This window comes from Sesamum indicum, linkage group LG10, assembly GCF_026168435.1.
Source record: "Sesamum indicum cultivar Baizhima isolate 11 linkage group LG10, ASM2616843v1, whole genome shotgun sequence".
In the NCBI taxonomy this organism is placed as follows: Eukaryota; Viridiplantae; Streptophyta; class Magnoliopsida; order Lamiales; family Pedaliaceae; genus Sesamum; species Sesamum indicum.
The window spans coordinates 21,025,088-21,048,723 of record NC_142666.1 but is presented as its reverse complement, the minus strand read 5'-3'; the positions used below and the strand labels follow the sequence as shown (position 1 = coordinate 21,048,723).

Genomic DNA, 23,636 nt, shown 5'->3' with positions numbered 1-23,636 from the left:
CAAGATATTACTACAATATTCGGTATTCAGTACAACAATATTTTTAAACCAGTCGACAACAACAGGTGGAACAAAGAAACAACAAACACATACTACTATAAAAGTAGACTAACACCTATATGCGTAGAATTGAAACTCACGACTTCTGGGTTGTGAGAATGTATTAATCATAACGATAAAAATATCAAAATACTGCAAATTATCCTTATGGGATAAGAATTCGCAAGCGTTGTCCCTGGCCAAGCTCACCCCATGACTGTTGATCATCTTGTACTTTGAAGGTCAGAATCACGCCACGTGAAAGCCGTGTAAGTATGAACAGTTGACCTTATAAAAACTCGCGTAACTATTTTAGATTACAGTGCGTTATTATTATATTCATATATTTCTATTTGATCTCTCTCCAGCTAACTTAATCATTTGAGAGTTTTTGTTAGGAATCTTCCAACAAATCTGGACTATTCTTGAGGCAACCTCGATCTCCTAACCGGATCAAATTGTGTTTGGCTTCCATTTGGACAATCAATTTAAGTTGAAAACTACGGCATTGTCTTTACATGTATGTTGCTCTTTTCTGCTGATAAACTTTTAAATACTTATAACTCCCTTGTTTAGTTAGTCCCGATGTGGTTTTCCCATTAATTTTTAAGTGTTTTTTTTAATAACAATAATTGATCGTTAATTATAAATATTTGATATTCACAATTAACATATTAATAAACAAAATTTATTATTTAATTATAACGGTCCACTCAACAACAAAAAAAGAAATTCCATTACTCGCTGGATTATTTTTTTAATAGCAGCAAATTAAATTAACGTTGGTTTGTTTATGTTTATAACAATGGTAAAAGATAAATTGTTAGCCCCTTAAAATACCAAAAACCTTTATATTTTTGGTGTAATTTATTGAGTTGAATAATTAGGATTCGGACACTAAATTTACTTAATTATGTGGGAGGTCAAAAGTGGTATATAGATTAGTGCTAAATGGTAGTCCGTGAGGAAGTCTTGGTAGACCACTTCACATGCACATGTAGATGTTATATTTAGTGAAGAGAGTACAATAATTAATTAATAGCCAATCTCGAATTGAATATTTTATATAGAATTATTAGACGGATAGAGGTCCAAATCTTAGTAGATGACATGATTTTGGCTTAAAATGAATAAAAATCAGTTGGTATAAGTTAGAATCTAATTTAATTATTTCTTTTTTTTAAAAAAAAACAACATACATACATAAATTAATAGCATGCGTCTTGAAGGTTGAAATCATATATTATTATTATTTTTATTTTATTTTCATAGGAGAATAATTTGCTTATTTGTAACATCACAGGTGGATTATATATAATATCATGGGAGCAAATTGAACTAAAATCTATGACATGGGGTGAAATGAACAGCTCGTAGAAGACAAAATTAGAGTGTAAAAAGGGATAATCATATTTACATCTCCCGATATGATGATCTGTTTCTATAAATCACATCCATATTTTGCTTGTTAAAAATTATGGGTGATGATGTTGATATTTTTTAAAGTGTATATGCAATTTATAAAAAGAAATTATAATAATTTATATAAAGGAGATTGAGGTTTGTGATGAGTAAAAATTGAAGAAAGGAAAGTGACAAGTGAAGAAATGGAAGAGATGAATGGATGAGGAAGAGAGAATCCAAGGTAAGAGTTTGTTGGCACAAGCCAAAGTGCGAGTAGTATTAATTAGCATTGGGCAACTTGGAAAGCCAAAATTGTCAGCTCCCAACTGCAACTTTTTGGAGGCTGTGCTGCTGCCATAACTTGGAGGATCATAAATTTCAGGGACCCAATATTAAATAATAATTGGCCATCCGGGCCATAAATGTAATTTCCATTTGCTGGGATGGTTGTTTAATTTTGAGGATGATTGGGTAGGGTTGTGCCCAAATCAGGTTTGGTTGGTTCCCCTTTCTTTGTTTGTTTTGATGTTCACCTGCATTGCCGTCTATGCAAAATCAATAAACTTGAATTTGGTTGGATTTTGTATTGGAATTATCTGATGTAATTTCTTGATGACAAGTTTGATATAAGGATTTGGAGTTATATATGATTTTTTTTTGGCCTTTTCTTTTCATAGTGTAAGTGTAAGAAAAAAGATTACATCATTTTGAATTAATTTTCTTTCGTATAAATGCAAATCGGAGAAAATCCCTCCATGACTAGCTACAAGAGGGGAATCTTATCCAAGCAGGACAACTAAATTTATACCGTACAGACGTAACTTCACCTAGTCATGCTTATTAGTAGAGAAGGAAAAAAGGCCTTGCGAGTTTGATATTTTTAGCCTATTCTCGAGAAATACGCCATAAACTAGATAAAAAAACGCAAGCTATGTCATAAACGAACATTGTTTGAAGGTTGAATTCTTGAAAATGTTTGTGCAAATACCTTTTATTAGCGAGTGGTAATAAATTATATTGATGAAAGTCATTTGATTGAAAATTACAGTATTTTATTACTTTTTTCTATTGAATGGCATAAATCAAAAGCAAAAACCCTTTTCAGAAAAAGGAAAAAGCCACACCAATATAGTTCTAAAATGTGAAATGGGAATGAGCTAAGAGTTTCATCATTTTCATGTTTGAAAATTTCAAGTTCTTGATTAGACTTCTTTAGATGTAAGAAAACTTAATAAAATTTTGCATTAATATATGCAAAAAGGGATTAAGAAAAAAAAATTCAAATTTCAAAGAAAAGTGAAAGTTTGGTTGGTGGTGTCAATAATGAAAAATGGCAATGTAGTGAATGATTGAATATTCCTATTCATTATATGATCATTGGATTCTAATGCTATCCAATATATACATTAATTCAGAAAAGCATACAGTAATCAAAATAAAAATAAATTTATCTAAAAGTTAAAAATAATAAATTTATTTACTCATCATGTATTATCACCTCAGCGATAAGAAAATGAGAATAATATTGATAATTATTGCGTGTATCATCTATATTAAATATTTTCATAAATATTTTACAAAATTCTCGACTGAAAAACGTTGATATGAGTTATTTAGAATTATATTATTTTCGGGTATAATGTTGAATATTTTAATTAAAATAATTGAGGAGCTAATCCTTAGAGATAATGTTAATATTTGATAAGTAAATGTGAATGTAAAGGGCAAAAAAGTAAATTCCTAAATTTTCAAATGAGCCGTTTAATCGTTATTTCAAAAAGTTAGACCACCCGTTATTGTGAGATAAACTTTCTTGTTGCAGAAATATATGTTATATATATAAAATGCAAAAAGAAAAATGATTAATATATATATAAAATTTCTGTGTGTCACCAAAAGTTAAAGCAAAAGAGAAAATACATACACACATTAATGTGTAGATATACATACATACATACATACACACACATGTAGATATACAACATATATATATATATATAATCATCATTTTCTGACGCTCCATTCCACTCTATCAAGCAATCTCAACAAAAATCTTCGGCAATTTTGCCAACCGAAAAAGTTTTTAGGGTTTCTTTTGGACTCTCAGATCTGTCCGCATTTCATGTTGGATTGATTTTGATTCAGGTAGCGGAGATATGGATTGATGTTTCTGTTTTTCTTTACATGATTTTATTTTATTTTTTTTTTTTGGTTTATGTAATTTGGATTGAATGCATTATGGTTTCGGCGATGATCTTATTAGGATTGCGTTTTGGGTTAAAGAATTTGGGAATTGGAGAATTGAAGGTTCAATTGATTGTGCGAAGAACGTTGATGTGTTGCTTTGGTTTCGATTTCTCTCGTATTTGTATGTTTATTTTTTAAAACTTGACCTCTTTTTGTTAATTGTTCATTTTTGCGGCAAGGTAATGTTGTTAATTTCTCGGTTTTTATTAGTAATGGGATAATCAATTGGTATTGATTCATTGTGTTTTTCGTTGTTGAAGTGTGGAAGAAGTAGATCTTGAAAATTGGCTCCGCAAAAGAGATCGATGCGCCACATGGGTGGCCAGATGCAGCAGAGCAGTGCGGCAGCGGCCACCGCACTCTACGAGAATGCAGGACCAGGGGTGTCCGGTGGAGATGCGGGGGATGCTGTTATGGCGCGGTGGCTCCAGTCTGCCGGATTGCAGCATCTGGCCTCTCCAATGGCATCTAATGCTGTTGATCATAGACTGCTCCCTAACCTCCTAATGCAGGTAAATACACTCCTCTATTTTTCTCTTTTGTCAATCTGGAAATGGTTATTTCATTTGCTTTTGGTGAATTATGTTTTACGCCATGAGTATGTTCTCTCATTTATTCGGGAATTGGGAATGTGGAGATTTGAATTTTCATCAGAAGCTGGAACTTCTGTTGTGCATTAGTACCGCTGTGTGCTTGTATTGCATTATAGGATGTTGGAAGAGAATGCAAAAGTTCATTATGCAGAAAGAGATTTTTTAGTATTATTTTTCATGTATCATTGCACTTCTTGACCGGAGTTTCGCTGGCATTTGTGCTCAGCAGAGCTCTGTTAACCATGCCAATATGACTTTTATATTGGTAAGGAGATACTCCTTGGATGCTCTGTTTCTTCTTTTTTGCATGGGGTGGGGAGATGAGTGAGAGATGGCCTATTTGCTTTCAGCATACATTTAACCAGTTGAATTCGTGATTGATTGGGAGAGTCTGATGATGCATGAAGGGCTATGCACCACAGTCTGCAGAAGAGAAACAGAGGCTTTTCAAATTAATGAGGAATCTCAACTTCAATGGTGAAACTGTTTCTGAGCCTTACACCCCAAGTGCACAAAGTTCAGGCGCATTTGCTCCATCAGAGGGATTTTATTCTCCTGAGTTTAGGGGGGACTTTGGAGCTGGACTTTTGGATCTACATTCTATGGATGACACAGAGCTCTTATCTGATGTAAGCCACACCTACTATTGACATTGAAAATTTTGTTCTTCATGATCAAACTAGGAACGCCCATTTGCCTCCAGGCTAATATGAAAATTTCATTTATCTTTTCTTTTAGCATGTTATCACAGAGCCATTTGAACCTTCACCTTTCATGCCTGCTGTGACCAAAGCCTTCGAAAGTGACTCTGATGGGACAGTTGGCAAGCAGCAGAGAGGGCCAACAGATGCAGAAGCTCCTGTTGGAGCTTCTAATAATGAAAAAGAAACCAGTACAAGGGAAAACAATGTGGCTAAGATTAAAGTTGTGGTATGCCAATTCAGTGTGTTGATCTGAATTACCCTCAAATTGGATGCTATTTGGTGTGATGCCTGTATTGTCTATTGAAATACCAAATTTAATGTGTATCTTTCTACTGAGTTCAGGTTCGCAAGAGGCCTCTGAACAAGAAGGAACTTTCTCGCAAAGAAGATGATATTGTGACTGTGTATGATGATGCCTATTTAACTGTCCACGAGCCCAAGTTAAAGGTCGGCAAGTTGCTAGCATCTTGAGACACTCTTATACTTTGTTCGTTATTTTTCCGAGGTTGATTAATTTTGATCTGTGTTTATAATTTTCCTTATTTTTCACATGGGAACTCACATTTGTGAATCTCATGAAGGTCGACCTGACTGCATATGTGGAGAAACATGAGTTCTGTTTTGATGCAGTTCTAGATGAACATGTGACTAATGATGAGGTATAGCTTCCTCAATTATAAGTTTATTCTGTGAATCATTATTGTTTAACATCCATTACTATATCATGATAATTTTCCATTCTTAAAAATTCAATAGTTTTTTCCTCAGTCATAGGTACATGTGTAAAATATGTTCTTAAATTTTCTGCTTTTTAGTTAGGTGGTTTATTCATTTTTTTTTATTTTCTTCTGGGGGATGCTCAAGGCGGGAGGCAGAGTTTCGGGAACTAAGTGGGGATGGACTGTTATCGTTTCTGTTTATATGTTCTCACTAAGATTCTTTTTACATGCCTTATCAGGTATACCGTAATACAGTGGAGCCAATTATACCCACCATTTTTCAACGTACCAAAGCAACATGTTTTGCATATGGCCAGACAGGTGTGCATCTCTTTCTTTTCTTGGTTGTACGTCTAGGGGTTATGACTCTTTTCCTATTCTGAATTATCAATTACATGCAAACAAAGGTAGAATCATCGATTTGGTGAATTTCCAACATTTTCAGCTGTATCCTAAGTCAGTTAGATTTTAGGAGCTCCTCTCATGAACTCTTTCTGCTGAAAAAAGAGGAAATGTGAACTTTGCAGTATTTTATTCTCATCGAGCTAAATTATGAACAACCTTGAAGACCTTCATGAAACCATTCTGGTGACTAAATAGTTCTCCAGCTTTTCTGTTGTCAAGAAACTGAACTGCTGCAAATTTCTTTCTTTCTGTCTTTGTTACATTTATCTATGACTATGATTTGGATCCTATAAATTGTGTTAGATAGCTGAATTACTTACCCTCCATTTTTGCTCAGGGAGTGGCAAGACATACACCATGCAGCCATTACCTCTGAGAGCAGCAGAAGACCTTGTTAGATTTCTGCATCAGCCAGTTTATCGTAATCAAAGATTCAAGTTGTGGCTTAGCTATTTTGAGATATATGGGGGAAAACTTTTCGATCTTCTCAGCGACAGGAAGTTAATATTCTAACTTGGTTTCAATTGTCCTGTATTGAACTTTATAAATGCCTTGAATTGTTGCTAAAATAATGTTGGGATGTTGCATTACTAAGATGCTGAATTTATGAAATACTCTTTTATATAGGTATGACCAAAATGATTGTTTATGATATTAACCTCACCATATCCTAAATTTCACCAGATATGCAGAAGCTATTACCAGTATTGGACTCTTATTCTTTTATCCTTTCAATTTTACTTCTATGCTAACGTTTGGATTCTTCTTATGTAGGAAGCTATGCATGAGGGAAGATGGTAGACAGCAAGTTTGCATTGTTGGACTGCAGGAGTTTGAAGTATCAGATGTGCATATTGTGAAAGAATATATTGAGAGGGGAAATGCAGCTAGAAGTACTGGTTCTACAGGTGCAAATGAAGAGTCTTCGAGATCACACGCAATTTTGCAACTGGCTGTCAAGAGGCACCCTGAGGTGAAAGAATCTAAGAGGAATAATAATATTAATGAGGGAAATGAATCCAGGAGCGGAAAGGTTGTTGGCAAAATTTCTTTCATTGACCTTGCTGGGAGTGAAAGAGGTGCTGACACTACAGATAATGATCGGCAAACACGGTATTGATTTATGCAGTCAGCCACAGGCAATGGCTTCTGTGTTTTGCGTATTACCCCTTGATTTTGGCTATGCAAAGTGAATGTTATCGAATTGCTCTTTCTGCTTTGTGGAAACTTTAATGGTTATACATTAATTTTCTTATTTGATAGGTATGTCCTATTTTAAAGATAGTGCATCGTGCCATTTGGTTATCAGACCTGTAGTTATTCACAAATATCAATTTGGATATCAGGCTAATCTTGCATTCCATCAGATGTTTGTGCAGCCATCCACGTTTTCCTTTTCCTTCCGATAGTTTTCCTTTTCAACCATAATTGTGAGTTGATTGATGGTGTTGTTTAGCACCCATGCATAAGCAAAGATTGTGAGCTCTGATGAAGTATCAAGTTTCTAGAGATAATGAACTACATATGTTTGATCCGGTGAAGCACAAACTCTTACGCCTTTATGTGATATCTGATCCAAAGAATTATCTTTTAGATGCTTGCTCTTTAAAGATACTGTGGCCAACTGTCAAGTTTGAGATGGGATTCTAATCCTAATTGTGGCTAATTCGTTATAAATGTCAAGTACTGGGCTGTTCTATACTACATTAGAAGTAGAACCAGCTGTTATGCAGGGATTTCAATACAAAGGTTATTTCATATTTTTTTGGCAGAATTGACTTGTCAATTTCGTACGGAGAACTATTTTGTGGCATCCTCACACTTTCCCACCCTTTTCAGAAAAACCCTTCTGAAGAGAGAATCCTATAATGCTTGATTGGACTGCTATTTTGTTGTGTTCTTTGGCCCATTGAGCATTCTTAGCAGCTTGAGATGCTATGTTTTATTGATATACAGGATTGAAGGAGCAGAAATCAACAAAAGTTTATTGGCACTCAAGGAGTGTATCCGTGCTCTTGATAATGACCAGATTCACATCCCATTCCGCGGAAGCAAACTTACTGAGGTGCTTCGTGACTCCTTTGTTGGCAACTCAAGGACTGTTATGATCTCTTGCATCTCTCCAAATGCTGGTTCGTGTGAGCATACCCTCAATACTTTGAGATATGCTGACAGGTAATTTTGTTTCTTTCTCATTGTGTTTTTTGTGCTTTTGACGTGCTTAGGCTAAAGAAATGGCTATTATTTGACAGGGTTAAAAGTCTATCCAAAAGTGGAAACCCAAAGAAGGATCAGGCTAGTTCATTGCCACCCAGTGCGAAGGAATCTTCATCGACTCCAACTTTACCTGTTACTGCTGAGAGAGAGGATGTCTATGAGCAAAATCAAGAATCTAAAGTTGTGGATACAAGCAGAAGGGTCATAGATAAGGAAACTTCATCTTTCAATTTTTCTACAGATGATGAGAAACAATCCTCCAACTTTTCTTCCAATTTTAACTTTAATGGCCGTGACGAAAGTGGTGTGGCTGCTGGTGGTTCGGAACGGGAACGACTTGATGTCAGAAATGCTTCTAAGGGTTCTACCAGTCAGAAGATGTTCTCAGCTGGGTACTCACAGAGTTCAAGTGATACAGAAAAGAAGGTGCAGAAAGTTTCTCCACCTCGGCAAAAGGTTTACAGGGATGAAAAGCTGGGGCATGGGCCAAGAAAAGACATTGAAAATCAGGATATCTCAACCACTAGTTATAAGCAGCAAAATATAAACAATTCTAGTGCAGCTAGTACTGGTGCTAAACGCTATGAACCTGAGCCACCTCCTGATGGGAGTATCAATGAGATACTTGAGGTTGGTTTTGAACCGTCTCTTTTGAATGATCAATATAGTTTTTTGCATCAGTAGTCTTTTAAATGCATTTTCACTATGTACTATATATTTTCTTGTGTAGGAAGAAGAGGCCCTTATAGCCGCTCATAGAAAAGAGATTGAAGATACTATGGAGATAGTTCGTGAAGTAAGTAATACTTGTCCTTCCTCTGTTTACTTCTTTATTTGATATTGACCTTCATTTGATTGGAGAATCAGTTTGAATTCTTGTTTTTTTTATTTTTTTTTGGGATTTTCATTTTTATATTAACGAAAATGACTTGAGAAGTTGGCTACAATGACTTGCAAAGTGAATAGCAAAAGCTGTGGTTAAAACAAGTAACTAACAAACTGAACAACTTTTACTAATGAAATTAAGTTTGGAGCTGTGGTGTCCAAAAGGTGAATTGTTTGCTTTGCATGCCAGGAAATGAAACTATTGGCAGAAGTGGATCAACCAGGCAGCCACATTGACAATTATGTGACACAATTGAGTTTTGTGCTCTCACGCAAAGCAGCTAGTCTGGTCAGCCTTCAAGCTCGCCTAGCAAGGTTCCAGCATCGGCTGAAAGAGCAGGAGATACTGAGTCGAAAGAGGGTACTTCGCTAAAGCAACACTTGAAGCCATTGAAAATAATATCTGTTCTTGTTTATTGTACCAATTATAGCTTACTTCTACTGTCAAGTATACATACGTCGCCTAGTGAAGTTTGTATTTGTGAAGCAGCCAAAACAAAAATATAAAAGATGAGAACCATTGAAGAAAACAATCTCAACCCGGGACTACCTGATACTTTAAGTGTTACGTCCTAAATCTAATGTGAACTATGGTGCTGCAACTTCACAAAGGGATGTTATTCTATACTTTGTGATGACGACTGTACATTTCTCATTTCTGTGCCCTTAACAACCAAGTGTTTGAATGTTTTTTATAATTAGAGGAGACTGTATATTTCCCGTTTCTGAGCTCAACAATTGAGTGGCTGAGCTGCTTGCCGTATCTCTTGGCTTAAATCATTCATGTATTCAACATGTATAATGAAAATGTTTCTGAAATGATATCTTTTCCTGGTCCAATGCGTGTTGCTTTGTAGGAATATCTGTTACTCAGACTTCTGGCTTTCAGCATGTAGCTCAATAGTTGCAAATTAAATTTCCAGTCACCTGAAAACAAACCGCCTACAGGTTGACTTCAATTGTTTATAAATTTCCTATTGCTGAAATGTACTGGAAATAAGTTTCTTTTAATCATTGTTTCTTCATAACAACCTTCGATGAATCATGAGTAGTTTCTCTCTATCACGAGCAATTCTAATGCATATGGGGTAAAATGTCAGGTCCAGTTTGACATGATTGCTATGGGAAGCAAATGCAACTCAAAGTTCAAGAGTGGTAACTAAGAACGTGGGATTTCTGTCCTATAGTATCAGAAAATGACTATAAACAAATCAATTACTTTTTTGAAAGATGAATTCACAATTCCTAAGGAAACAAAGGCACCCCGACAGTGAAACATTTCTAGTTTTACTATACACATCTTTCTAAAGTAAAAGACCTAAGTTAAAAAGAATAAATGCGTCAAACCATAATTTTCAGTCACTCGGGTACCCGATCACTGAGCATAGGTATTCATGTACAATTTGATAGGGATAACCTGCCTTATGATCTGAGTTTCACAAGCAAGCAATAGTGCCATATTTTGCAGAAGGCCAGCAACTGCAAAGGTAAGGTTGCATCAGTTCATTGTGATCATGACAATTGATCCATGTGCTCGACAGGATTCATGTTTTAGAGAATAACAAAAGCTGATTTAAATACTTCTCATCTACAGATGCATAATTCCTCTTTCTGCGTTCTGCAACTCAATCGTATAATATGGCAAATGAAGCAGCCAGTTCTCGATTCCTCAATCTGCCCTCAATTTCAAAATCTCCTTGGCTGTCCGCCGCCTAAAATATGGCATATTTTTCTGTAACAGTGAAACAGAAATTTCAGCATTAGTTGTAACAAAAACAAGGGAGCATCGTTTCCAGTAGAAAATTAAGCATGCAACACATAAATTTGTTCATGATACATGACATTTTTCTACCCTTAAAAAACAAAAGAGGATTACGCATGATTTGCATGGCAAACTAAGGAGAGCGCTCTACTCTTTCCTCATAAAAAAACACAACCTTAGAAGGTTGTTAACATATTTGGTAAACCAAGTTCAGTTCCATACCTATCAAAGTGATATATTACTCAATTTGCAAATAAAACTTTCTTTGCTCCCTGAAATCTTTACATACAGTGAACAAGCATATAATTGAACCAACAAAAAGATCATCCATTTACGTAAGAAATGCAGACAGCATCAATCATTCGCATGCTCTCTGGTGTTTTTGGTTGACTTTCATGCAATTGAAATTCACGAAGTTATTTGGTCTAAAAGAGCAGGGCGGATTCAGCATTTGAATTTTGTTGAGACAACAATCAGAATAGAAGGACAAATTTTATGCATGCCACTTGGAGATGGCAGCCAGGAACAAGAAAAATGAAAGAAGCTACGACTCCTAGCCAGATTTATGTACAAGCTACAGTGTAAGGTTTACCTGGCTAAAACATAGTCCAATGTCTCTGCTGTAGAAGTCAGCGTATTTGATCATGAACATGCCACAGTCAAACCTGTTTAAGGAGCAGTTTATCATATAACTACAAAAGAAACTCATTTTCGCATGATTCATTCAATGAAACATAACAAGATCGAGGATTGGAATGTCCACATTATGCATGCTTTTTACAACACCACCAACCACATATTTACAAATAAGCATACCATGGCAGAGATTACTGTTTCAAATAATATACAATAGCCGTAAATGGTGATAGAAAAACAGAACAAGAGAAATTTCTGTAATAAGGTGTAATTGTAATAATTGTATAAATTATTGAAAGAAGGGACTATAGGATAACAAGATACAATAAATAAAAGATGGACTGTAAGACAAGATTATCATGTGTAGGAAACAATTAGGAGTACCAACATTTTGCATTTCACTAACCAAGCATGGCAAAAGAGAAACAAAGAAGCATAAACAAATTTTGCAGTTGCAATGAGGGAGGGAGACTGAAGGAATAAGGAGAACATCAATTGAACATAAAATCTCTGTAACAGTGTTCCAGAAACACGGAACTTGGACTTGTCCTATAAAAGCATAGAATTGAGTGCTCCAAATGGGTCATCTAGGAATTAAAAAATCAGGAATCAATTATGACTATATTAAAGATAACAAGTAGTATGTTGCATCATTCCTGATTTTGTATTATACATCATCCAGTTCTAGCATTTTACATTTATTTAGCATTTGCTGATATCAATTGGAAGTGCAGAGCCATAAGGAATTTGGGTGACCTTACATTCACTTAGAAAGAAAATATAATCACAGACCACACCAACTCAAAAACATCCAAGCCATTCAATAAACTAGCAAACCACCCCAAGATGATGCTATGGCTCTGAGTAGTTCAATTACACATGAATCAGGTTGCATTGCTGAAGTTTATATTTCAAAATAATCTCAGATCTCAAGTTTCATGTTCCAAACCAATAAAATTTAGACATTCAGAAAGTTTCACACTTTACCCATTTGCCTGCTCTGGAAGGTCCGTCACAAATTCTTGTTCCCAGGAACTAACATTAATGTCTTTTCCACACTTGTCCTTCACCTCGTCAACAAAGTACCTGGTCTGCATTTTACAATACATATGTAAGTAATGCATAGCAAAACACTACAAAAACCCAGATCCCCAGTGTCAAAATTGAAATTAAAAAGGGGCTTGGACACTTAAGAGCAATAATTTTTTTAAGTGACCAGAAATTAAAGGAGAACAAAACACCTATTCATTTACACTTTCTCCCTATTCCCTGCCACTCCTCTCCTCCCTCTCCCTCCCCCCCCCCCCCTCTCTTTCTTGTCTTATTTTCTCTACACTTTCAATCTGCAACATGTTAAAGCAGTTCAGAGCAGTGCTCCCACCCTAAGCATTATTACGAGATCCAAGTGGCAGAACCCCCCCAACCTCAAAGCATGACCAATGTGATCTAGCATGTACTCGTGAATGTTCATGATAAGTGAATAAATGGAAATTAACAAATATTATGCATCCTGCTAATGTATAAGAGAAATCTGCAACCAGCCTAACAAAAGAGCACGCATACCAGTACATTCAGGACTCGAGTATCACCTCCTTTGAGTGAATCAAGATACTGAAACTTTTCGTCCTTCTTGTTGATAATTGCTAAACACCAATGAACTTCTTTGTGGATAGGCACAAATATCTACGAAAATAAGCAAAAGGAATGAGGTAACTTAAGGAAAAGGCAGGGGAATTTGATAGAGACAATTAACCATGAAAAATAAAATGCTTGAAACTGTACTTTGTCACACTCTATAAGACTATAGCCAAGCTTTCTTTGTGTGGTCCATCTTCTAACTGATTGAAAATTGTAGCCACCCCTGCCACTAATCAGCTGGAGAAGAATAAATGACAAAACGACAACAGCTCAGAAACTTAGAAGTGCAAAATATGCTGTCTTGACAGAAACATGCAAAAGTCAGAAAATTGCCAGACTCTGAAAAACAATCAGTTCATCGACATAATTATGTAAAAACTAAGAGCTGTTACTAAGAATAAATCTATCATTGTGATGTAAACTAAAGAAACCTACAGTATCAAAGTTCACAAATAATCTAAATCCAAAAATGATACAGATAGGTTTTGCTTTGATTTCTCTTATAAAGGAAAATGACCATAATCAGCACTTTTCTTTCAGTGCAAGATTATGCAAGCACCCACCATCAGAACTTGAGTTTAAAACACCAAACAAAATGGCCATGTTCAATGATAACAATGTGAAAATTTCTATGTTTATCAGCTAACATGATTTCATAAAGGTAGGCAAAGTAGAAATGTTCAAAGTCCAAAACACTGCATTTTTGAATGAAAACTCAAGCAAATTTGTTTGTAGTGTGACTTTGAGAGATCCCTGTTTGACTAAAATGTTAAACACAGAGGTTATTTATTCAGAATAGAGGAATTATTAGCATAAGAAGCTACTGGTCAAATTTTGACCTCAAGGGGATTCAGCAGTTGCATGAAAATGGAAAAGAGGTAAGTGCATCTTGAATGTTAAGGTAGCAAGTAATTTTCCTATATCAAGTTGCAAGTCAACAATGTAAGCAAATGGGGACAGCCATATAAAGGTGGCATAAGCATAAAAGATTTCCATAACATATTTGTCAGACAACAAATTGAAAATAATGAATCGAAGAGAAATAACAAACCTTCTTATAAAAGAAGGTGCTAAAGAAATGGCATTTCAAGAATTTCTGGGGCTCCCTTTTTTCCCTTTCTTTCAATAATTCAAGGTACACATTAATGACCTGCAAAGAAGAAGGGTAATACACACAAGTTGTATCATAATCTTACAATGACACAGCTTCAGCATATCCGCTAAAATCTTCCAAATTCTCATTCCGCAAAAAAAGGACAAAGATTACCTCATCATTAAGCCATGCTCCAGGTCTCAAACACTGTAATATTTCCCCGGTAATATCAATATTTGAATTCTCATGAGTCACCAAAACTTTTCTCCTGTAAAGGTTGAGTAGAGACAAGATGCATCATGAACAAATAGATCACAGACAATCAGTTCAACTGAAGAGGAAATACACTACCTGTTCGAATTGGACAAGGCACGAGAAACTTCTCTCTCTTCCTCGTCAGTAAGAGGCACAAAACATTCCTCACTCACATTCTGCAGATGAATGACATCCCATCATCACCACAAAATAGCCACCTAAATAGATACATGACCAAAATAAATTGCAAGAATAAACGAAAAATACCTTCTTAATTTGATCTTCTTTCTTCTGAGACCGAAATAACTGAAGCCGTTGCAGAAACTTTATATATAATTCTATGCTAAACTTTATGACAGGCAGCTTCGAATATTTTCTGTCTATTTCATCATACAACCTCTTATATTTGGGCAGCCCTGGACCATCTGGTACCTGGTCCAACTGCATTAATCCCATCTTCTCCACATCTTCTACTTTTGCAGTTGCATTACTTACATCCGTAATCACAGAAGAATCCAGAGATCCCAGTCCTTTCTCCCCAAGCTTGATATTAAGTTCCAGCGAACTCTCCACACCCACACCGTGTTCCCCCTTCAACTTACTCTGTTCAAAATTGGCAATTTCCACCTCCTCAATGCTAGAATCATCATAGACATCATCTCGGTTCTCATCCCCACTATCAACCTCAATCACCTCTTGCTCCTTCTGTTTCCCAATAGACGTATACCTCAAACTTCTAATCGCTACATCTCTGGCTTCATTATACCGATGAAAGAAACCAAATCTTCCCATGTTATCAGATGGACTTTCCTTAGAACTAGCAGTACTTTCAGTGTTCTTAGCAGAAGAGAAAAGCCCAAATCTTGAATTCCTCACCGGGGCATGAACTTCTCTCAGAAACCCCGATTTCCCAGCCGGATACTGAGAAATTCTAGAAACAACAGAAATTGACGATGTGGGCCGATTATTTTCTGGGGTCTTTTCACTCATAGGAACTGAAAGCTTGGGCTTTTTCGAAATGTGACTATATGAATGGTCAATTGAGGGTGAAAATGAAACAAGGGATTTGTAGTAATCGTCCCCGCGTTTCCTATTGTTGGTTAAAGCTCCCATAACTGAAGAATGGCCAACTCAGGCGGACACCCTAGCTGAAGAATGCAGATGCATCCAAGAGCTGGATGGTTTCTCCAATTAGGGAAAAGGGACTTGCATACGATGATATTAATCGGAAGATTGTTGAAATTAAGACCCCTCTTGGGGTTTTGGCACGATTTCGATCGGTAAAAACAATTTTTTAGGGTTTTGGAAATTGAAAGCAATCAAAGAAGTTGAATTTGGAAATAGCCGCAGAGTGAAAATATAAAGCTGTTTGTTACGTCAAAGTGGTTTTTCTGATTCTGACAATTTGTTTCTGAGTTGGAGTTGGAATGGAACTACTTTTTTTTTTTTTTTTTCTTTTTTTTAGTATTCTTTTTCATAAATTCCCCCCTTTTCTTTTTCCTTTTTCAGTTTTAATTTTATAATAATGCATGAAGTAATTTCACATTACTTGTTATGATAAAAATTACAAATAATGAGCATTATATATAATTTTTTTTATATATTCTTCAATAATTTCTTATTGATTTAAATAAATTTATGAAAAAGTTCTCAATGTGCTTTTTTAATTCATTTGGGTCATAGTCCCAAAAAATGAAATGCAATTTGTTTCTCTTCACAAAATAATAAAATTCTACATTTTACACTCGAACAATTATACCTACACCCCTCATTGGTGGTGTATTTATACAAATTATACATATTTTTTTAAAAATTACAGGTACACCTATCGTAAAAAGTAAAACTATTTATATAGATCAACCCTATCTTTCAAAAAATTATATATACACCACCTAAAAATATCGATGTGTCATAAATTACTTATAAATTTTTGCTTCCAGGAATGATTTCTGCAATTATGCAAAAAAACATAAGTAATTGTATAAATAGACTATATTTCAGGAAGTGTAAATGTAATTATCCCTTCTATATTTGAGACTTTTGCTCCAACATTAACATATTCCCAAAGAAAACTTCATCCATTTTAGTTGACATTGAAATACTAAATCAAGAAACATGCCACAATAATGGTAGCAAAAATCAGTTAAAACTCAGTTTTTCACAGCCCAGATGATCTGTTGGCATACTCTTGAACCAGTGCTCCAAACAGTGATGGCCTCTCAAGAAGCCTGCCAGGACCATCAAATTCCTTGGCCCATCCTGTCAAAACATTATAATAAACTGTGTAAGAACAATGGTCCGAAAACGATGTAAAAGGCGTTGTGTAAGAAAAACAGACCGTTGTCTATGACCAAGACCCTGTCGCAGTCTATAACAGTTGGGATCCTGTGAGCAATAGTGATTATCGTGCAGGCGGAGAAGTCCTGACGTATGATCTTTTGAATCACAGCATCTGTTTGAGAATCAACCGAGGCTGTTGCTTCGTCCATGAATAAGATCTTGCTACGTTTCAGCATCACACGTCCCAAGCATAGGAGCTGTCTTTGCCCCACGCTCCAGTTGTCCCCAGAGTCGACCACTGTGATAGAAACAATGCTGGTGATTTTCAGCCTACGTAGCTGAGAAACTAGCAGGCGAAGTGAAAATGAGATCAGAAGTAAGTCTGTGAGGAACTGACCTGAAGAGTCAAGTTTTTCAGGTTTTGCTGACACAACTTCTTTCAGTTGGCACCGTTCAAGACTCTGGCCATCAAGAAAATGAATCATGGATGTTAAAGAAGTTTGATTAATATAGACATAGACGGGAGGGAAGGAAAGATGAGTTATAGTATCAGTTACCTTCCATATTTCGTCGTCTGAGTACAGCCCGAGTGGATCAATGTTGCTTCTAACTGTTCCCTCAAACAAGACCGGCTCCTGAGGGATGATTCCGAATCTGGACCTAAGATCATGAAGACCGAGCTTGCATATGTCAACCCCATCAACTATTATTGTGCCGGCATAAGGTTCCAGCAGCCTGAAGAACACTTGGATCAGAGTTGACTTCCCACTTCCAGTTCGCCCAACAACGCCAATTTTCTCACCACCGTTGATGGTTAGAGATATTCCTTTCAGTACCAACGGAGTGTTATGCCTATACCTGACCTGCTCAAAGTTAAATGCCATAGTTCGTTATTTCACTGGGGAAACCTATCAATCTGAAAACAAGCCTTTCTAGTATACCTGCAAGTTCTTTATCTCAATCTCGCCACGATTAGGCCAATCTGGAGAGGGTGCAGAATCGGCTTTCCTCCATGCAGCTTCTGATGGGATGTTTATGAATTGCTTTATTCTTTCCACAGAAACCATTCTGTTCTCAAGAACAGAGCCAAGGTAGATGGTCCAGTACAGTACAGAGTTAAGTGGCAGGCCGTACGAAAGAGACAGCCCAACGTATTCTGGTCCGGAAAGGGAAATGAATGAAGTTGAATCAGATGAATGTTAACTGCATATAGTATTTCTCTATAGAAATTCAATTTGCAAACCAAAATGATACAGGTTTTTCTGTCAAGGCCGAGAAGCTACCTGGTTTTACTATTGTACTAGGTAACAAGATCAAGAAAACGGTGGCAACACATAGGACAAAACTCCCTATCATTTCCAAGCGGAAACCCAACCACTCATTCGATGCACTGTTGTGAAAACTCATTCTCAGATTCGTGTCCACCCTGTCAATATTTCCATGAAAGAACTTATCCTGCTTTCTGAAGCAACGTATTGTCATAACACCAGATATGGTTTCAGAGAAATTGTGTATGATTGGAGCTTTAGTAATTTGGTCGAGTCTTGTTAATTCACGCGCTGATGCGATATAGTATCCCTGCATCACAATATGATCAGAAGAAAGGCCTAAATCTCTAAGTGAGACCTAAATTCAGTGAAAAATAAAAATTTTCACGTACCTGATACCAGATGTTGAGCCAGATCAGTGGAACTATGATGAATACTGTAGGCCAAGCATATTGACATGTAATAACCAGGATTCCAAGCAACGAAAAGTACATGACGATGGTTATACTCAAAAACAGTGGTATCAAGATATCAATGTTCACTTGATCAGAGGATGCCTGTAATTTCGAACAAACAACTCTCAAGAAATGCATCAATCTAAGTGAAAATTGAAGAACGACACATAATGAAACTCACACGACTTAGTATTCTGCCGGAAGGAGTTGTGTCAAAGAATGACATTGGAGCATGCAGAATGCTATTCAGTATTTGATTAAAGAAACTCTGAGCCGTTTTGAGACCCAAAAACGCAACAAGAACTGATCTGACCGCCATAAAAACACAAGAAACAACAGCTATAGCAGTGTAGATGCCAATAAACAAAGAGGCTACAAAGTTAAGTTCATCAGATGTCTGATAAGCCAGCCAATAATCAGAGGACATCTGGGATAACTGCCATAATATAGAGATAAGTATCACAACTGTTATTCCCCACCATCCATATACCTCAGTGCTGTACTTCTTATATACACTCAGACTGACACGGCCGGTTTCTCTCTCTTCATCTTCTATGAGCTTCGAACTACCCTTATCAGATTTGGATTCCCCTGGTTCACCATTAAGCTCACTCTGGCCCGACCCATTTTCGACTGATCTTGGGACTTGTTTGTGGGGTGATTCTGGCGCTTGTTTGACATTTACACTAGAAACAGCTGGATTAGTTTCAACTAGTTCCATGGAGGTCTCATGAGCCGCTACAAGTGCACTGAAATCCAGGTCAGAGTCACGAAGTTCATTGTACTTGCCAGATTGCACAATCTTCCCGTCTCGCATAACCTGGTCACCAAGTATCAGAAATGAGGGGTGTCAGAGTTTTAGATAAGTGAAGAGAGAAACAAAATACGAACATTTACGTGGTTTGTCGTATGACCTACGTCCACGAAACAAATGCCCAAAGGGCTAATGATTCTCTCTTAGTTTGATGATATATCATCCACCTATTTATATTGGTGAATTACATATGTGAATAACATAAAAATAAGGAAATATCTCCAAAATCAAATCATATCAAGAATGACTAAGATTTTGTTGTGATTGTCTTGTGATTTTACAGTATTTGGAGAATCAATTAATGATTCTCAACAAGGGGAAATAACTTTTCATGGCGGCTACTGCTCCATCAGTTAGAAAAACTCATAAGGTGATTCATGGAATTTTTGCATGAAAGTGAAAACAGAATTTTTGTTCAGACATATTAACCCAGTTTTCCACATCTTTAACACATGTACACTTCCAAGGCAGCATCGCAAGCCTTCTTCCCAGATACAAGGAATGATACTGCTGAATTGAGACTTGATTAACTAATATCTTGTAATATTTCATACTTACCAGTATAAGATCTGCATTGTGAAGGAAATCAACTTGATGGGTGACAAGTAGAATTGTTTTATCCTTCAAAGCTCCCCTTATGCATTCCTGCAAAATGATATGGAAAAACATTGAGCAGAATGAAACAAGTTTCTCGAGTAATGTATGCCGTTTCATGTTGTAAGTTGTCATACATCATTTAAAGCAAGAATTGGTTAAAAAATGGGATAACTCGATGAGAACGCAGATTCATTGCACAAACATTTTGTGTTACGTACAGTATCTGTTACTGATCAAAGGGAAGAAAAAGTAAGCTATAGTTGCAAGTTTTGTGTGAACCTTAAATATCTCTGTTCCAGTGTGAGCATCAACTGCACTGAATATATCATCTAATAGATAGATATCACAGTCTTGATACACAGCTCTGGCAAGTTGTATCCGCTGCTTCTGGCCACCACTAAGGTTAATGCCACGTTCTCCGATCTCTGTCTGGTCACCGTGTTCCATAATCTCCAAATCTTTCTCTAAGGAACACACCTTTATTACGTCCTTATATTTTTCAACGTTCATTGGGGAACCAAACAGTATATTTTCTTGGATTGTTGCATTCTGTATCCATGACGTTTGTGCCACATAAGCTGTAGTCCCACAAACCCTCACCTGTATAGAAAACCTTTATATTCATGGGCAGAGATGAGGAAGTGAACGATTCTGTGGGCTGAAAGTGGAAAAACAGTTCATACCTTTCCTGAAGTTTTGTGAAGCTCACCTAGAACAGAAGCCAATAAAGAAGATTTTCCTGATCCAACCATTCCAACAATTGCCGCAAGCTCTCCTTTCTTAACCTCAAAATTTATATCTTTAAGAACATGTTCGCCACCTTCGTCTTCCCATGCAAAAGTTCCTTCTTTCACCTCGACAGCTATTGCACCACCACAACCTTCCTCTCTCTCTACGTTGTTATCCTCCAATTCACAGCTGGTCAGATACCTATCCAACCTCCCCAAAGATATGATTGCTTGTGAGATCGAGATGAGAGTTTGTGGGAAACTTTGAATCGGTTCCTGTAAGATCTTGAAAACGGATGTTGTCGTGAAAACAGTCCCAGCATCAAGAGGGACTTTCATCAAAGTTGCAATACCAAATGTGAGTGCAGCTATTAGAATTGGGACGCTCCACAGCAAAATTAAGTTGCCAGAAATCAAGTACATAAATTTACTGAGCCAACTATACTCCTTCTCACGGGCAGCTTGGATTTTCTTGTAGAAGTGGTCTTCCCACGCTTGAAATTTGATGACACGCATGTTGTTCAGCATTTCAGTAGTAGCTTTCATCCTCACGTCTCGACTCATCATCACATTAAACTGAAACGAATTGTTTTTCCGAGTTATCGTCAGAGTTAGGAACATAACTCCAACAACTGCTGCCAATGAAACCACTGCAGAGACTCCGATATAAACATATATCAGCAACAAAGCAACTCCCACTTGAAACGGCATCAACCATAACGTATGCAGCTGGTAGACCAGATCCGCTAGCTGCTGGCAATCAACAGCCATATAATTCACTATTTGTCCGACTCCATGATCCTGCCTGGAGGAGCAGGACAATCTGAGCCCCTTCTTGTATATACCAGTCATCAGAACGGAACGCATAAGCATCCCCAGCTTCTGAGATAGAAAATTGAACTGATGGGAACAAAGAACTTCGACCACTTTCGCTATTAACAGAATCAATATCAGATAAAAACCTTGATACAAATTGCTTCTGTCCCCAGAAGTGAAACTGATGAAACTTTGGATAAGGACCGGGCCGACATACATAACAGCTAAGCGCACAAGAGCAAGAAAACCTGTGAAAGCAAGATCCTTCCAGAAACATCTGATCAGCATTGTTCTTACAGGGTTCTTTGAGTTCTCACTAGGCTTAGGCCAATAAAGTTCAAACAGTTCAGCCATACTCTGAGCCTGATGATCGAGTGGAAGCAAAGGGACTTCGTCCATTTTCAGAGGAGACTTATACCCTTTGCTCAGAATCGGATTCATCCAATGCCACACGGCTCTAGACAACAATGAAGCTGAAGCATAGCCACTCACATCAGAATCCTCTGTAGTCCGTTCATCTACTTTTGGTCTTGAGTTCTCATCAAGATCCTCATCAGCAACCAAATTAATCCCAGATGATCCTTTCACAGCAGCAACAAGCAGAAAAACGTAAAGCGGGAAGCTCACCAAGGAAAACAAATCATCCAATTTCATGTTGAGATCAACATTTTCACTACTAGAGACTAAACGAGCGATAGCCATAGCAGCAAACAGACATACAAGAACAAAGTCCACAGCCCAATACACTCGAAGGGGCAGCGGATGAGAGACAGCTCTAAACTTTTTCTCATGTGCAATAAGAACCAAAACAACCACATTAGCCATCATTTGAAACAATTTGAACAAAACCTCAATTAAGTTCCATTGAGATTCGACGCCTTTAGTGATGGCCAATATGCTGAGAACAGCATAGGCAGAGGCTAATAGAGCTGTGACGACAAAAGAAGCTTTAAACCACAAAGTGATTCTAAAACCATGACTATCACCTCCAAGAAGAGGTTTCTCAAGAACTGAGGATCCCAAATTTCGGCCATTAAGGAGTCGGAGATACAGCCGTTTCAGCACCAGTACAACAAGGGTGAGCAAGAACAGAAGGTTAATGGCTGAAAACAGAATCCTCTGCGGACATGGTGACAGAAAAATGAATTCCAGCCAGTGTAGTACAGTTGAAAAAGAACTCGAATCATCAAAGGAGGCTGAACACTCGAGGGACGTGAGCCATGAAACAGAAGACATGATCATCCAAAAGAACTAACCAGGAACTTGTACTCCTGAGATCAAAAGCAGAAAAATCACATAGAAATGTCAGAAAAAGGATCCTGCTGCGTTAGCTTACAAATACAGACGGAACAATCAACACGGATAAATCTAATATCGCACTAAGAGATCCATGCTATAGGTAACAAGTGAATGTGGTGTTTTCCCAAGAAAAAAGAATGAAATGTAGGAATGTGAAACATGAACTTCAAGAATGAAGTTCAACTGAAAATAAGCACCAGGAAATTATGAAAAGATCATATTCTTGGATAATTGGAGGATGTGATGCATAAAATAATGGGAAAAAATTCCCTATATCAATTAGCCGATATAAAATAAAGTTTTAAAAAAAAACTCTTATGCTCTTTGACTGCAAATTGACCATAAAAATAATTTTTTTTAATATTTTTACGCTTCTCTCACAAGTCACATCCCTATATATAATATTATATATTTATTAATAATAAAATATTTTTTAAATTAAATTATTAAAAATTAATTTATATATTATGGCCGCTACTGCATATGAGGGTGGGGCCCCACGCCCTCCTCACCCCTCAGCGACGGCTGTTGCCCATCCAACAAGGACGGCAACGCATCGCCCTCCACTTTTGGAGACGCCGATCGTCCAAATCTAGATGAGGGTGAGCAGGTGGGGGGTGGATAGGGGAGGAGGTCGAATTGGGTGGAAGTGGTGAGGGAAGAAGATGGGCGTGGGGGAGGCGGGGGTTGGGGGAGGGGGCGAAGTAGGGGGGCCGCAGGGGGTGGGGGTGGGTTATATAAATTATAATTATATATATTATAAGTATATCTTAACAATATAA

The 23,636-nt window shown here is 37.0% G+C and overlaps 3 protein-coding genes across 6 annotated transcripts; 1 reads left to right on the top strand and 2 right to left on the bottom strand.

Annotated features, from left to right (window-relative positions):
- The first annotated feature begins 3,367 nt into the window (after nucleotides 1-3,367).
- LOC105171527 (kinesin motor protein-like protein) lies at nucleotides 3,368-10,053 on the top strand. 3 transcript variants are annotated; one of them, XM_020697161.2, is made up of 14 exons: nucleotides 3,370-3,588; nucleotides 3,707-3,811; nucleotides 3,951-4,202; nucleotides 4,691-4,912; nucleotides 5,022-5,213; nucleotides 5,330-5,434; nucleotides 5,569-5,646; nucleotides 5,946-6,027; nucleotides 6,449-6,611; nucleotides 6,886-7,224; nucleotides 8,068-8,286; nucleotides 8,364-8,958; nucleotides 9,059-9,124; nucleotides 9,404-10,053. In XM_020697161.2, the coding sequence occupies exons 3-14, from the start codon at nucleotides 3,996-3,998 to the stop codon at nucleotides 9,584-9,586; spliced, it is 2,451 nt and encodes an 816-aa protein (XP_020552820.1). In that variant the 5' UTR covers nucleotides 3,370-3,588; nucleotides 3,707-3,811; nucleotides 3,951-3,995; the 3' UTR covers nucleotides 9,587-10,053. The 3 variants fall into 3 exon arrangements, with proteins under 3 accessions (XP_088741867.1, XP_020552820.1, XP_011090978.1); XM_088885741.1 differs by lacking the exon at nucleotides 3,707-3,811 and having other exon boundaries at nucleotides 3,368-3,588; nucleotides 4,706-4,912; XM_011092676.3 differs by lacking the exon at nucleotides 3,707-3,811 and having other exon boundaries at nucleotides 3,371-3,588.
- A 357-nt stretch (nucleotides 10,054-10,410) lies between these two features.
- On the bottom strand, nucleotides 10,411-15,997 carry ESD4 (Cysteine proteinases superfamily protein). Of its 2 annotated transcripts, XM_011092675.3 has the most exons (9): nucleotides 14,865-15,995; nucleotides 14,694-14,773; nucleotides 14,517-14,610; nucleotides 14,301-14,399; nucleotides 13,394-13,486; nucleotides 13,175-13,294; nucleotides 12,599-12,702; nucleotides 11,568-11,640; nucleotides 10,411-10,945 (listed from the first exon to the last, which is right to left on the bottom strand). In XM_011092675.3, the coding sequence occupies exons 1-9, from the start codon at nucleotides 15,708-15,710 to the stop codon at nucleotides 10,883-10,885; spliced, it is 1,572 nt and encodes a 523-aa protein (XP_011090977.1). In that variant the 5' UTR covers nucleotides 15,711-15,995; the 3' UTR covers nucleotides 10,411-10,882. The 2 variants fall into 2 exon arrangements, 1 of the variants encoding a protein (XP_011090977.1); XR_002287879.2 differs by lacking the exon at nucleotides 10,411-10,945 and having other exon boundaries at nucleotides 11,572-11,640; nucleotides 13,201-13,294; nucleotides 14,865-15,997.
- A 577-nt stretch (nucleotides 15,998-16,574) lies between these two features.
- Nucleotides 16,575-23,091, bottom strand: LOC105171525 (ABC transporter C family member 4). Its single transcript, XM_088885990.1, has 11 exons — nucleotides 20,695-23,091; nucleotides 20,291-20,611; nucleotides 19,973-20,059; nucleotides 18,782-19,420; nucleotides 18,538-18,702; nucleotides 18,161-18,455; nucleotides 17,819-18,033; nucleotides 17,435-17,740; nucleotides 17,275-17,338; nucleotides 16,936-17,175; nucleotides 16,575-16,856 (listed from the first exon to the last, which is right to left on the bottom strand). Exons 1-11 carry the CDS (start codon nucleotides 22,795-22,797, stop codon nucleotides 16,756-16,758), a joined length of 4,536 nt encoding a protein of 1,511 aa, XP_088742116.1. The 5' UTR covers nucleotides 22,798-23,091; the 3' UTR covers nucleotides 16,575-16,755.
- Between the last annotated feature and the right edge of the window lie 545 nt (nucleotides 23,092-23,636).

What these genes read in the sequence shown, in the direction of transcription:
- ESD4 (XM_011092675.3), bottom strand. Translation starts at nt 15,710, where the DNA reads ATGGGAGCTTTAACCAACAATAGGAAACGCGGGGACGATTACTACAAA. An exon ending in AAGAAGATCAAATTAAGAAG is followed by an intron (nt 14,774 to 14,864) that starts GTATTTTTCGTT and finishes ATTCATCTGCAG; the next exon opens with AATGTGAGTGAGGAATGTTT. An exon ending in CTTCCAGAGCAGGCAAATGG is followed by an intron (nt 11,641 to 12,598) that starts GTAAAGTGTGAA and finishes CTCCTTAAACAG; the next exon opens with GTTTGACTGTGGCATGTTCA.
- LOC105171525 (XM_088885990.1), bottom strand. Translation starts at nt 22,797, where the DNA reads ATGATCATGTCTTCTGTTTCATGGCTCACGTCCCTCGAGTGTTCAGCC. An exon ending in TTGAGATAAAGAACTTGCAG is followed by an intron (nt 17,741 to 17,818) that starts GTATACTAGAAA and finishes AACTTTGAGCAG; the next exon opens with GTCAGGTATAGGCATAACAC. An exon ending in TGAAAAACTTGACTCTTCAG is followed by an intron (nt 17,176 to 17,274) that starts GTCAGTTCCTCA and finishes TTTCTATCACAG; the next exon opens with TGGTCGACTCTGGGGACAAC.
- LOC105171527 (XM_020697161.2), top strand. Translation starts at nt 3,996, where the DNA reads ATGCGCCACATGGGTGGCCAGATGCAGCAGAGCAGTGCGGCAGCGGCC. An exon ending in TCCACGAGCCCAAGTTAAAG is followed by an intron (nt 5,435 to 5,568) that starts GTCGGCAAGTTG and finishes AATCTCATGAAG; the next exon opens with GTCGACCTGACTGCATATGT. An exon ending in GATAATGATCGGCAAACACG is followed by an intron (nt 7,225 to 8,067) that starts GTATTGATTTAT and finishes ATTGATATACAG; the next exon opens with GATTGAAGGAGCAGAAATCA.